Genomic DNA, 14,105 nt, shown 5'->3' on the forward strand with positions numbered 1-14,105 from the left:
TGTTCCTCATGGCCTTCTATAGCAAGATTGGCTAAAAAGTTTTATCGTTCTTTCTCTAGCTTCTTGAAACAATTGGTCTTTATATGCCCCATTATCTTACAATATCAACACTAGATCTTCTTACAAGTCATCCACTTTTGTGCTTCATAAAAGACCTTGTAATACTAAGAGCTACTACTGCTAACATATTTCTTATTTCTCCTATCCTTATCAAGTACCAAAGCCATAATTTCTTCATAGGTGGTTTTGCTACCACCTGAAGGAACTCTTAAGAAAGCTCAAAACAATGAATACCTCACATACTTTTGAATGAGCGTCGCTATCTTGTCTTCATCATCTAGTTCATAGTTGAGGCTAGCCAATTGTTGGACAAGAGATCCAAATTTCACTAAGTGGCTACTTACCTCTTCTTCATCAATCATCTTGAGGTCATAAAACTTCAATTTAGGAAATTCTTAGGGTTCATGATTTTGTTACCAATAAACCTCAAGTCTCTCCTAGATTTGCTTTGTAGTAGACTTGAAATTGTTTTGACGTGCTAGGGCATCACGGGTCCAAGCCCCTTGATGGCTATGGATCTCTGGTTGTTTCTTTGGTCCAGTCACACACACACACACATACACCGTGTACGCAACGCACATACATGTGTATACATGAACACAAAAACACATTCATGCGCTTAGGTAGGATGTACTTGAAGGCCGGTCTTCGGTCATGTAAAGTCATTATGCTCTTATGAGAAAACATCCAAATAAACCATCCCTATTTGGTCATCCACATAAGTGCTGAGTCCTCCACCGACTGCCTGAGTTGGCCCCTAAGTAGGTGATGGCTATGGAGCAAATCTAATTTCGACTGCCTGACGCAGCAGACTGACAACGAATATTTTCCCATTGATTGAGTACGTACTAGGTGGGTGGAATTTGCCACCATTTCCAAGAAGCTGCTGAATTGCCTTTTATCGTTCCAACGTGTTGATAGTGGGTTCCATTAGACTAGCGGCCTATCTTCTAGTCACGGAAAACCCGACGCGAGCGAGGGGGCGATCTTCAAAGGGAACTTGTTTGGCGATTAATTATATAATTAGTGTGATATAATTGTGTAATTAGTGGAGAGGTACATCGCAAGGAAGAGAAAACGTTGGTGGTCGTCTTGTTATTGTCTAGAATGTATCGTCCTCGCTGCTTCTGTTGCTTCTGCTCTTCTATGGCACCTCCCGGCTTCTCAGGTCGTGGCTGTGGTGATTCTCGCGTTTGGGAAATGTATCTGGAATACGCAGGTCCTTCCCTTTTCCTCTCGCCCCGTTTTGCAGTTGTATCTACTATCCGCTTGCTTTCCTCGGCCGAAGAAATCTTGCTGCGCTCCGCATCAGATCCTTAAGCTGACGTACTCACCCTGGGCATTGATAATCTAGACATCGCGTCAAGCGTAGACCCTCCAGGGAAGATTAAAGCACGCTTGGCTGTACTCTCTGCTTTTGCCGAGTCTCAAGGATTGAGGGGGTATATACACTTCATCAAAACATCCCATTTGCTGAATATTCTGGTCCGTTTGGCGAAGAATAATGCGGCCCTTGATATTTCCAGGAATGCGGCCCTTGATGGATTGCGAAGACTCAAAACAGACCTTTGTTGGGAGGTCGGTAGTCTCTTGGACTTCCCATACGCCCATAAAGGAATATCTTTTACTACGCTACTGCCTTGTCAATAGAGGACTGGATCAATTTTCCAGGGTATACTTTGGATGGAAATAATAATAGCAGATCAATCCACTGAAAACTGGTTGATCTCTTGTAATTCAACGTCTTTTTGCCGCTGGTATTTTTTTTTTCCCAAAGATTTTGCTGCTGGTATTAATTAAATGTTAGACGAAAGGTCCATCTTCATGCTAGTTTATCTCTGCTTCTTTGCATGACGACCAATAGTGTATTTCCTTAAACAGTACTCTTGTCAATGGTCTTTCAGCAAGAAACTAGCTCGTTTGGTTTTATCTTAGTATGAACATGGCAAGTATGCATGTCATTTGAGCTTCTTGTCACATGTAGTTAGTGACTTGCTTTGAAACTTCTTGGATTTTGGCAGCTATCCGACACTGCTCGTTTTGCGTTGTTCTATGGGTTTGTCTTCTTCATGTGTCGTGAAAGAGGGCAAAAAAGTATCTGTAAGACCATCCTCTTATTTTGAGAATTCATTTACAGTGAATGCATGGCAGTGAGCTTCATTTACATATGTCGTATGTCAATTAACATTTCAAAAGATGCTTCAGATGAACTACATTCTGAAATCATTTCTATTTCTGTTGTTTTGGTTTGAACTACAGCTTGAATATTGTCCTTGGAATGGAAGTATTGAGAAAATTTAGGAAAAACTGTGGTCTTCGCGTTTCTTACTTTGGTGCAGACCCTGAATTTAATGCGAATGATTTGTTAATGAAAATGATATGTGCAGCTGTAAGCACGGCTTTAGAGGCCTGGAAGTTAGCAATGGCAGGTCGATTCAGGCTTCTAGATCAATGGTGTGCTTTTGTTCAGGTAGTTTTTCAAACTGGCACTATCTGGGATTATTTTGTGTAGCTTTATGCAGAACATACAGTCTTTTTTATTCTTTTTTATTTCTCTCTTTTACTCAAATTTGTTTTTAAAAATTTCCTTCGTTCTTTTGCTTGTTCTATAAAATTTTATTTGTAAGATTGGATATATTCTAGTCGTATGAAGATACATGTTGCTTGTGAGTTCTCTCTTGTGGACAATTAAAAGTTTGAAGTTGGATAAAGCATTCCCTTATGTGCTCTCGAGTTTCTTCCGTTGCATACCTCACATCTATTCCTATTTCCACTGCATGGAGAAACTACCTAGGTGTCTGTGTTTCTTCTAACAGCACGATGCCAAGCAGGACGTGGAAATATGGGAGGTGTGGGTTGAGGACCAAATGACGATATCTCTGTCTTGTTCCTGAGAGCTTTTGCAGAAAAGGGGTAGGGGAGATTAGAGAAAGGGACTAGAAGAGCGGAAGGGAGAGAATTGGGGAGATGGGCAAGGAGAAAGAGGAAGAGGTGGGAAGAGAGAGAGAGAGAGAGAGAGAGAGAGAGAGAGAGAGAAAGATCTTTGGAAGGCCTCGTGGGCCTATAAGACAAAGTACAATCAAGAAAGTAACTCATACAAGCCACACACACACACACACACACACACACACACACACACACAGATTAACATCTTCAAAAGGCCTCGTGGGCCTATGAGACAAAGTACAATCAAGAAAGTAACTCATACAAGCCACTGTGGGTTGAAGCAAAGGGTTCGCTAAGGCCCTTGCTGAGTGCTAAGCTAGTAGTATCATAAAAAGACTCAAAAACTCAAAACCTCAAAACTCAGCCATGCAGAGCTAATGCTCCAAATACATATCTGGACTCTAGAGTGGCTCTCCAATGGGATGCGAAAATGTCTTGTATCTGTGTCTGTTGAGCTCTCTCTTGCTGTGGTAGGGGACGTGGTCTCCGTGATCTTTGTATCTGGTGGGCCATATCAAGAGCGACACCTCGGCTTTGACGGTCACCTCCGAGTAGAGCAGTGATGGCTGAACCTCTATCATGCGTGCTCTGGTCAGCCTTTGCGTTGTGCGTGGTGGCTCTGTTGCTCCGCGTCGTCTCTTCCGGCTGATCCATGCTCCTCCTTTATCAGTAAAAATATCAGCAAAATCTGAGAGCACTGCTGCATTTCCATATCCTTCACCTTGGGAATGCTCTGCAGCACATTCCATGCAGAAATGGCACTTTCTTTCTCAAGCTCTCGGGCCAACTGCCTTGCTGAAATGATCTGCATTTTTTTTTTTTCCATGAAATAGACTTCTATTAAGTAAGAACAAAAACCCGCGAGAGCAAGCTCAAAGCGGAATACATCATGAAATCATGAGGATAAATAAAAAACCCCTCAGAGTGAGGTGGAAAAAAACCAAGGCTGAGGCTGAAAGTGCCATCTCAACCCTGTAGTAGTTTCAGAGAAGAAAGGAGAATCCTTCCATTCCATGAAGAAAGAAGCCCTCCTAGCTGAGGCTGCACGGGAGTCCCCCTGCATACTCGTCCATACGGCCATCAGAGTGTGTACGATGTCTGTCCAGATACTAGCCAATGTGTGCGAGGGATGAACCTGAGTACCCTCCATAGCCTCCATGCATCTGGCTCTCCAGATATGCCAGGCTGCTATGCTCGCTAGAATCTCCCAAGAAGTATCCACAGAGGCATGTACAGCTGTAAAAGGACGGCGTGGTACCACATCCAACGAATAGGACTCAATCCGATGACGTCGAACTGAAATGGCCCGAGAGGAGTCAACTCCCTCATAGAAAACTTGAGGTCCTGTAAGAGAAAGCCAAGCCACCGAGCCCCAAGTCATAAAAAGTGGGGAATGGGCAAAGTGACTGAAAATCCTGGCTACGGCAAAGTGACTGAAAATCCTGGCTACCCCCATCCAAATCAATCTCGCCTGTCTGCAATCCCATAAGCAATGCTGAATAGACTCCGAAGCAGAAAGGCATCGAGGGCATGTAGGGTCGGCTCCGAACCTGGACCTCCAAAGGTTCACTGCAATCCCTCCATGGATGGAAAGCCAAAAGAAGATAGTGATCTTTCTATTCCTGTGGGATTTTCAGAGCCTCCTCCAGAAGCACCTCTGCTGATCCGCAGTAATACCAAAAGTCTCCCAATGAGGAACTCTGGAGGGTCTCCAACCTCTACTACTGAGTTGAAATCTCCTGGCATTACTGACCGTGTAACGAAAGAAGGGGATGCTCTTCTCTCGATGCCCTGCGTCAATCCACTCTCACTCTCCCGGGTCCCACTGTAAATACCTGATGGGAACTCCCCCATAGAGCCAGAGCCTCCAAGACCCGGTGGAGAGTAGCGGGGGCTCAGGGTCTAGGAACCACTCTGAATCTGATCCCTGCATCAAAAGACCTACAACCCTGATAGGCTGAAAAGCAGACTCAAGCAAGATGTCCTCTGTGGACCTGAGCAATCTGCCACCATCCTGGACACTAGAAACCAAAGCATCCTCCTTGCATCTCGGAAGGCCAAAACCTGAAGCGGAACCCCGCCTCTCGAAAAAGTACCTGCCCAAGTGGAGGAAGTGAGTGGCATATCATCTGTGTCTATCCAAACCTTTGGAAGGGCTGCCTCAATCTGCAAGATCCTCCCTGCACTCCCTCTGAGATGTCCTGTCAACCTTGACTTTGTTTCCTCTGGAAGCCTACGGAAAGCTTTCCAAGACCCCAAAGAAGAAGCAGGTCCCCTCTCCCACCTGGCCCACTGCATATGGAGTGAGGCACCCAATGGCCTGCCAAGATCATCTAAAATACTGTCATTCCACATGATGGGTTGCCTATCAATCTCCTCCCGGGAGGAAGGAGGAATCCTCCGAAGAGTGCTTCTGAAACTGGCCCAAGCTTTCAGAATGGCAACCATGAGAGGGGACGAAGGTGACCTGAGGTGTGCTGTGGTGAAGATCCATCTAGCATTGCTCATCCAGTCTCCTCCTGAGGAAGTGTGCACCTCTGTATGCTGCTGATAAGAAAGTCTTTCCACAGTTCTTGCCCTGGCATAAGTCCTCGCACCACCATCTTGCAAAGTAAAGCTCTGCACTGTAAATCTGGATGAATAATATTGAGACCCCCATCCTGTGTAGGGAGGATGAGGGTCTCCCAAGCCACCCTGGCCAAGGCATCTGCTGTGCCATCAAGCCCACTCCAGAGAAAGTTCCTGATCGGTCTTCTGAGCTGAATGATGCAGTCCCTAGAACGGCACCAACATGAACATACAAACCAGGCTGTGGCCAAGAGGACCTGGTTGACCACCACCACTCTAGAGGCAAGATCCAGCTTGGCTGAGCTCCAAAAAAGAAGCTTCCTTCTGATGCTCTCCAAAACGGGAGCAAACTGCTGCGTGGAAGAAATATCCAAGCCGACCTGGCAGCCCAAATACCTGATAGGCACACCCCTCTGAACCCAAGTGAATCCTATGTCAAGCCCCCAACCTGGAGTGTCCTCATCACTGATCCAAAAGCCATTGGATTTATGCCAATTTATCTGCGCCCTTGCCGCCAAGCAAAATAAATCCAATGCTGTCCTGAAAGAAGTGAGCGTCTGTGGAGAGGCATCCAAATAAACTGCTGTGTCATCAGCCAACTCACTGTCAAGTAGCTCCTCTTCCCTTCTGATGGGAAGTCTCAGCCCAAAGATGTCAGCTTGAGATCTAACATAGATACTCATAGCTTAGGCCACGAACAAAAAAAGGAAAGGAGCAAGGGGGCATCCCTGACGGACTGATCTCGAAATCTGAAATCTCTCACCCCTTACCACCAATAAGTACCTGGCTATGGGCTGATCTGTACAAAGAGGAAACACCTCTGATCCAAGCATCAATAAATCCAAAGCGTAGAAGGGTGAAAAAACCCCAATCTACTCTGTCATAAGCTTTTTCAAAATCCAATAGTAGAATGGCAAGATTCTGGCCACTCTGCATGGCCCACTCTGAGGCTTCCCAGAAAGAAAAATGTTATAAAAAATACTTCTGCCATGCACAAATCCCGTCTGAGTGTCATGAATAAGATCAGGGAGCAGTGGCTGCAATCGGACGCTGATAGCCTTGGCCAGAATCTTGTAACAAGTCCCTAGAAGTGTGATAGGCCTCCACTGGGACACTAAATTTCTGCTACCTCCTTTTGGGATAAGGTGGATGAGACCCTCTGTAAGCGACCTAGGCATCTCGCCAGAGTCCCAAATGGCCTGCATGGCTGAAGTAATATAGTCTCCAATCATATCCCAAAATGCAATGAAAAAAGATGGAGTGAGGCCATCTGAACCTGGGCACTTGCCCTTGTGAAGGGCTGAAAGTGCAGTCCTGAACTCTGTGTTGGTGAAAGGTGCGTCGAGTAGAACATGCATATCCGGATTCACCAACACAGGGATACTCTGCCAAATAGCCTGTCTAGCATCCTCTCTATCGTGTGTCTCAGGATCAGCAGTAAGGAGGGTGGCATAGAAATCTGAAGCAATGCGTAAAACGTCATCAGGCTCTGTCTGTAAAACCCCATGTGAGTCAATAAGCTGGGATACACTCTCTCTACTATGTCTAGGGCCAAGAGTAGAGAAAAAGTGTTTATTGACTCTACCACCCATCTGAATCCAGAAGGACTCCTGTGCATGAAAGGCATACTCTGCTCTCTGATCAAGCAATAACTGCAGATGAGCCCTTGCTGCAGCAAGGCGCTCGTGAATCCAAGCATCTGAAGGCCGTTTCTGCTCTTCCCTCTGCAAAGCTGCCAACTGCTGGCGAACACCAATCTCACGTCTGAGAATATCTCGTCTCCTGGTACAAGCAACTGAGCGGTAGAAGTCGCTAATACCAGAAAGGGCAGCGGCTAAATGTGATGGATATGGCTGCCCACCCTGGACATGAGCAAACCATATCTGCAGGGCTGCCTCTGTAAGGTCCTCCTCTGTGTAGAAGGCATCTGGAATCCTAATGCTGGCAGACCGGCCTCTCAAGTGAGGCTTTGAGATAGCCAGCACAACAGGGAAGTGGTCTGAAGTGGAAACCCGCGCAGCAATGCATATCGATCCACCTCTGTCTAGTGCCCAGTCATCTACATAGAATCTGTCAATGCGTGCATGAATAGGCATCTGTTGCCTCCTGTTCGACCAAGAGAACAGGAGGGACTGTGGCTGAATAAGAAAGGCATCATCACACCAAGTATCTCTGCCACAGAAATGGAAAAGGAAGGCATCCCAAGCTGCTCTCTCCAAAGAGTGAAGTCCGCCTTCTCTACCCCCTTTTTTGTTTGACGGTAACTTGACCATGTTAAAGTCACCTCCAATCACCCATGAATCCACAATGGGGGCCCAGGAGAGCAAAGTCTTCCACTTAAGGACATGTTCCCCTCTAATGTTGGAGGCATAAAGGTTAAGGAAACCAACCTTACGCCCTCCAATCAAAAGAATAATCCACTGAGCTCTAGAGGGAATAATGACTCCGTGCCCAACAACTAAGGGGAGAACCGACTGCGAAACTGAAATAGAAGTGCCCCCTCTGGTGCCCAAGGCAGGCGACCAAAAAGTATGTCCAGAAAGCAACTTGCCTGACTTGGCACAATCTCTAGAATCCAGCTTGTGCTCTTGAATAAATAATATATCAATGGAACCCCCAGTAACACTTGGATGAAGCTGATCCCGGATCAGCTGTCTACGGCAGCGATGTGGGATGCCACCTAGACCCTGTATGTTCCAACTAATAATCCTCATCGACGGGAGGATGTAGAGTGGAACACCTTACCCGACCTAGTGGCGGAAACAAACCCCTCAACTGGGGAAGACCCCCTGCTCGAGGGGGGAGGGATGTAACCAAGTGGTGGAAAATCAACAGGGGAAAGAATCCTAGCACCTGAAGAAGAAGCCCTGTCAACAGGAAACCCAAACACTGGCTCCCCAAAAGTAGCGGGTACAAACTCCTCCTCTGGGAAATCTGAACCCTCTGCCAAGGCTGAAAACGAGTTCCTGTGGAGCAAGCCAGACACTGGAGTGCGAAGGATCCCTTGTGAGGGAAGAGGATCAATAGTGTAAGCTATCCCCTTCCCCCTATTCAAGGGAGGAAGTGAGGAATGCTCTCTATCCTGTGTCTGCCTAGCCGCGGAGATCTCTCCTGCCTCAAGAAGAGCATCTGGCACCGCTGGATCTAAGGAGGAAGCTGCAACCAGGGAGGAGGTCAAAGCTTCAGCGTCTCGGGCTGTGCATGGTGAGACTGGAGGGACAGCTCGAGGTGAAGCAGAGTCCACTAAGGTACTCTCGTGAACTGAAGGAGGGACCTGCACACGTACCGGAACCCACTGTAGAGCGTCGCGTGTACCTGAGGAAGGTGGGGGTCGAGGAGCAGATGAAGGACCTGTACCACCCCGTCGAGGCCGAGGAGCAGGCGCTGGACCTGTACCACCACCTAACTGAGGAGGACCGCCATGCGAAGGTCGAGGAGCAAGAGCTGGACCTGTACCACCCCTCTGTCGAGGTCGAGGAGCAAGTGCTGGATCTATACCACCCCCCTGTCCCCCCTGTCGAGGCCATGGGGCGGTAGCTGTACCAGAGGGCTTCTTGGGCCTTTTCTTCTTCTTGGGGCAATCCTTGGCAAAGTGTCCAGAGGTCCTGCAAATCCTGCACTGGTCCCACCTGCCTGAAATCTCTACTCTCTGGCGAAAAAAGGAACCATCCGGGCGCTGGATCATAACGTGATCCATCTTGAGGTTAGGATCCTTGCAAAGGACCCTAACTCTAGGAACCCCATCAGCCTTGGTTGCCTCTGCTGCAGTCAATGGCAACCCAGGGAGGGGTGGGATCTCAGCAACTGCGCCAAAATGCTCCCCAATAATAGAAAGAAGACGATGGTAAACCTGGGGAAGCCCGGGGAACCTGATGAAGAGCGAGAAGATTTTCTTATCTGCCTCCACTGGGTCGAAACCAATATGAAAGGCTTCAAAGAAGATCTTCCTGTGTCCCAGGTGTAAAAACTCAGCCTTGAGCACAGTGCTTGTAGCCTCTGGAGTGTCAAAAACAGCCTGGAAAAAACCTCATCCCAGAAGACGGACATCTAACAATCGTGGAGTGAGGTCTGGGGGGAGAGCCGCAAGCATCCAGTCTCTGGCTTGGGATCTGGAAGGGTGAGACCCGAAGATGCGTGCTAGCAAAGTGGTAGAGCATTCAATCTCTACATCCTTCTTGAGCTGCTGCAACTCGTCTTTAGAAAAAGTGATAGTTTTCACGGCCGGTGGAGGTGGAGTAGGATTGGCTGACGGAGTATCCATTGCCAATCGAGGTGAGGAGGCCGACTCTAACAAATTAAAGGCTCCTTCCGTTCCAAAAAAGCTGCGGGAGAAAAGGGGGGCAGAAGAAGGGGAAAGGAGGCAAGGAGAAAGCAGGGGGGAAGGGGAGGGACGAAGGGGAGGGGCTGAGAGGCTGAAGGGGAAAGGGGCAGGCTGATAGGGAGGGAGGGGGCGCAGGAGGGGAGGGCTGAGAGGGAGAGGAGAGGAAGGAGAGGGAGAGGTAGAGGAAGGAGAGGGAGAGGAAGGAGAGGGAGGGGGCGAGGCAGGCTGGGAGGGGGAGGAGAGGGAGCGGGAAGAGAAGGGAAGGGGGAGGAGAGGGGGGGGAGGGGGCGGAGAGGCAGGGAGGAGGCGGGGGGGCAGGGGGCAGGCTGAGAGGTAGGGAGAGGGCTGAAGGGCAGAGAGGGGGCGGGGGAGCAGGCAGGGAGGGGGCGGAACAGCAGGGAGGGGGCGGAACAGCAGGGGGGAGGCGAGGGAGCAGGCAGGGGGAGGGGGCGGAAATGCAGGCAGGGGGAGGGGGCGGAACAGCAGGGAGGGGGCGAGGGAGCAGGCAGGGGGAGGGGGCGGAACAGCAGGAAGGGGGAGGGGGCGGAGCAGCAAGGAGGGGGCGAGGGACAGGCTGAGGGAGGGCGGGCTGAGGGAGAGGGAGCAGCAGGGGAGCGGGGAGGAGCAGCAGCTCGTTTTTGGAAGAAGGCTACTTATGACTTGGTGATCTGCATTTTTGGGGCTGTCAAATCCTATAATACCACTCTTTTGCCCTTATGTGCAAAGTGGAGAGTCATGGCATTCAAGTCAACATTGAATTCCCCCAGGGATTTAGCCAATCACATTTTAAGACAATGTCAATTGGACCCATGTCTAGTGCAAAGGGATCACCTGCAACTCATAATCATGAGAGCCAGAATCTCACATCCTGGCAACATAGTCTACTAATCATATGCTGTCCATTAGCGACCTTAACTCGCAGGCCATGGTCTATCTCTGTGGCAACAAGCCCCACCTTATGCAAGCCCTCGGGGTTGATGAAACTGTGCGTGCTCCTGCTGTCCACAAGCATATGAACAGTCTTGCCCTTGATGCGACCTTTCAGTCCTAGTTTTTGAGACTCCTAGCACCCATCAATGCATTAAAGATATGGAACAGAGTACCAGCTGAGCATCCCAATAAAGCTCCTCCTCATCGATAGGGGCATTCCCATTAGCATCATTCTATGCTTGTAATGGTACAGCTGCATGATGCTCCATGAAAGAGACTCTAGGCACACGGCATGGAATACCTGCGGGGCTGAACCCTATATGTGTCATGGGCGTGCTCTCCAAGCTGAGTTGTGGGCGTGCTCTCCAAGCTGAGTTGTACTGCTTGGTTCAAAGGGAAACTCAGAACCGCGCCTGACTCTGGCATTTGGAGTGTGTCCTAACTTGTACGAGTGTTCCATCTTTCTCCTCATGAGTCACATCAAGGATCTCAGGAGCGTCCACCAGCTCCTCATCTTCGGAGAGCTCAAATTTTGCTCAGTTTGGCTGTTCCCATATTTCACATTTTGCATACTTAGAGAATGCCCGTATATTTGGGAGTGGCCAAAGCATGAATTATGCAACAAAAGATGTCAAGGATAAGCTCACTGTGCACAAGTATAAAGGTGCATCTCCTCCGAGGGGACAAGCATTTTTTGAGCGAAATCTCCGGAGTGTCCGAGCGAAGGAAAAAAAAAAAGCTTCCAACTATGTAAAAATATGGCAAAAATAGATCAGAACAAAACACAGTTTCACTTAGAAATATGCAAAGTATTATAGCAATGACTACTTTATACACAAATCTTTACATGAATCTTTGGGAATGGTGAGTAACATAATGGAAGGGTTTTGAAGAAACCCACATGTAGAGTAGACTTCTCAATGGAAATTCCCTTATGATCCTTCTTATAACTTTTACTTAATAGGGGGTGACATTGAAAACCCTCTCTCAACCTAGCCTCATGAAAGGGTTTTTCCAAAGAAACCTCATTGAAGCAAGCCATTAGCGAAACTACCTTGATGTAGGTCTTCCAAGGGAGTTTCGTTGGCATGGATAGCACTTTTAAAAGTGGCATAACTTTCACATCCAATGTGCAAATATAGTCATTCAGTCAGTTAAATTGATTGGGAAATCCCATTTGAGCACGTCTATGGAGTTATATCGTGGAATATCTTGCATATATAGTATTAAATATTACATGTATTTTATGAGTGATATATAATCCCAAGTCAATACTTATTTATAGTAATTTAAACTTCTTTAGAACATATCCATAAATATCTTGTTATTTATGCTATTTGAACACTAGAAAGCTCGTGTAATATTGATATAAATGTGTTTAATAAGTAATTATATATGTATAATATTATTACATTGAGAGTGATTATGAGGGATGTTTCTTAAAATAATTAATTTTCAAGACTTTTTAAAGGTAATAACAGGGGTACAAAGGATGTCTATGAAGAAGAAAATTTATGTCATGTAAAATTGAATGAGTGACAATTTTGTATATTTTTATGATAAAGGGATCTAGTTCTAGTGAAAATAAAAGTGTAAAAACCACGGTTCCTAAAGAAACACAAATTTTTAAATCTCTTGAAAAGCACGCTTGGATAAACCTGCTCATAGGTTTTTGCTTGTAAAATTGACGCATCTTGACTAGACCTAGATTGGAAGAGGGATATGTTTTTGGTGTATGCTAGGAAACATCTTGTATTTGTAATGCAGAAATTTTTTGGTTGGTTTAGTGAAGTGCTACAATATGAATATATTCTTTAAAAGGAACTTTGAGCAGTGAATTGGGTGATGTAGGGCCTGTTCCGTTAGTTGAAGCTCTTCCGACCTGCTATATGCATTGGGTGCACCTGGCCTAAATGCTATTGTTGACTTGCTATTGTATGTTGACTGCCTTGTTTAGCATGCGTATCATTAGTATGATCTTCGTGCCTTGTCTAGGAAATGCCAGAGTTTAGTTAAAAAGGGCAAGTGGCTACAGTTGGATGGATTGATCAACTTAAACTGTGCCTTCCCATTAATGTCTTTGTACATAATTTGGTTTTTTATGGACCAGGCAATTTTAATAAAACTTCCCAGGGATCATGATAATTGATCACCTTGAGTCCATGTTTGCTTTCTACAGAAACATCAACGCCATGCCATATCTGAAGATACATGGAGACAACTACTAGAATTCAGCCACAATGTTTGTGAGGACCTCAGCAACTATGATCCTGAAGGTTGGTATTGTAACATCTGGTTTTATGAAATTCAGTATTTCAAGTTTCCATACACTAGGCCATGTTAGTGGCATTATTCAGTGTTTTTCCAGTTCATTGCTGATAGGGGTGATTCGCTGAACAAAAACAGTTTATAGAACACTTTTATTTTTAACTTCATCTCTTGATAAGACAGACTGTACATCGCGTGTCTGTGTTTTTGGCATTCTTGACAAATACCATGTATAGCTTGTTTTGAAGGCTTTTTCTTGACAAGGGTCCAAAGGAGGACGAACCCCTTATTTGAAAGGAATAATGGCTGTAGCCACATGACGCACACAAAGTTGATATAGCCACACAAGCAGAATAGAGTACCCTGCTAGTATAGGCACCAGAGAGGCCATGAACAGTGTAATGTTAAATCATATACCTGGAGTACTCACCTTCAATTAGAATTTGTTGATAATCAAGCCCCGAAGTGTTGAGCTAGTAAGGTCATCCATACCTTGCCAATAGGTTAACACCGTTAGGAACTAGCTCTCCCAAGATCTCATGAATAGTGTTTGCTATCTTTGGTTTCCAACTCTAATTATAAGAGTTATGCCCTAAAGAGCCTGCTTTTTCATAAAAAGACTGCTTTTCCTGAGTTAGTCTTGCTTTATTTGAATAGCTCTTTCCATGATATAGAATATGTGACATTAGACTTGCCACCTGACCATACAGCTAAGCCCACTCACCCTAGAGAGAGAAAGATCAGCAATCCTTGGCTCTTGAAGCAATCTTTGAGGGCTCATAGAGTCTCACTTAGGCTCAATGATCATCACCCCACAAGTGAGGGCAAGCCTAGCATTGCATATAGCCATAGCCAAGTACAAGCTAATTGTAATGAGCATGGGATGTAACATACTTCCTCTTATAACAATTTATGTTTAGAAGAATGAAATTGATAAATCTCTCCTTCAGACTTCGAGATGGCATCATCCCTTCATTTACTCATTATAAGTAAGCCTCTTGGCTCGTTCGTT

The 14,105-nt window shown here is 46.4% G+C and overlaps 1 protein-coding gene across 2 annotated transcripts in view; it reads left to right on the forward strand.

Moving 5' to 3' along the window:
• Positions 1-1,133: 1,133 nt before the first annotated feature.
• AAR3 (defective in cullin neddylation protein (DUF298)) overlaps positions 1,134-14,105 on the forward strand; it is a 50,775-nt gene continuing 37,803 nt past the window's right edge. For both annotated transcript variants that reach the window (XM_087401720.1, XM_087401721.1), the window contains exons 1-6: positions 1,134-1,279; positions 1,415-1,502; positions 1,587-1,638; positions 2,082-2,160; positions 2,448-2,530; positions 13,005-13,101. In XM_087401720.1, the coding sequence (XP_087257846.1) occupies positions 1,168-1,279; positions 1,415-1,502; positions 1,587-1,638; positions 2,082-2,160; positions 2,448-2,530; positions 13,005-13,101 (511 nt within the window). In that variant the 5' untranslated portion in view covers positions 1,134-1,167. The remainder of the gene's footprint in view (positions 1,280-1,414; positions 1,503-1,586; positions 1,639-2,081; positions 2,161-2,447; positions 2,531-13,004; positions 13,102-14,105) is intronic.

This window comes from Dipteris shenzhenensis, chromosome 30 (genome assembly GCF_047967505.1).
Source record: "Dipteris shenzhenensis isolate YYH24624 ecotype China chromosome 30, Dip_SZ_1.0, whole genome shotgun sequence".
Taxonomy (NCBI): Eukaryota; Viridiplantae; Streptophyta; class Polypodiopsida; order Gleicheniales; family Dipteridaceae; genus Dipteris; species Dipteris shenzhenensis.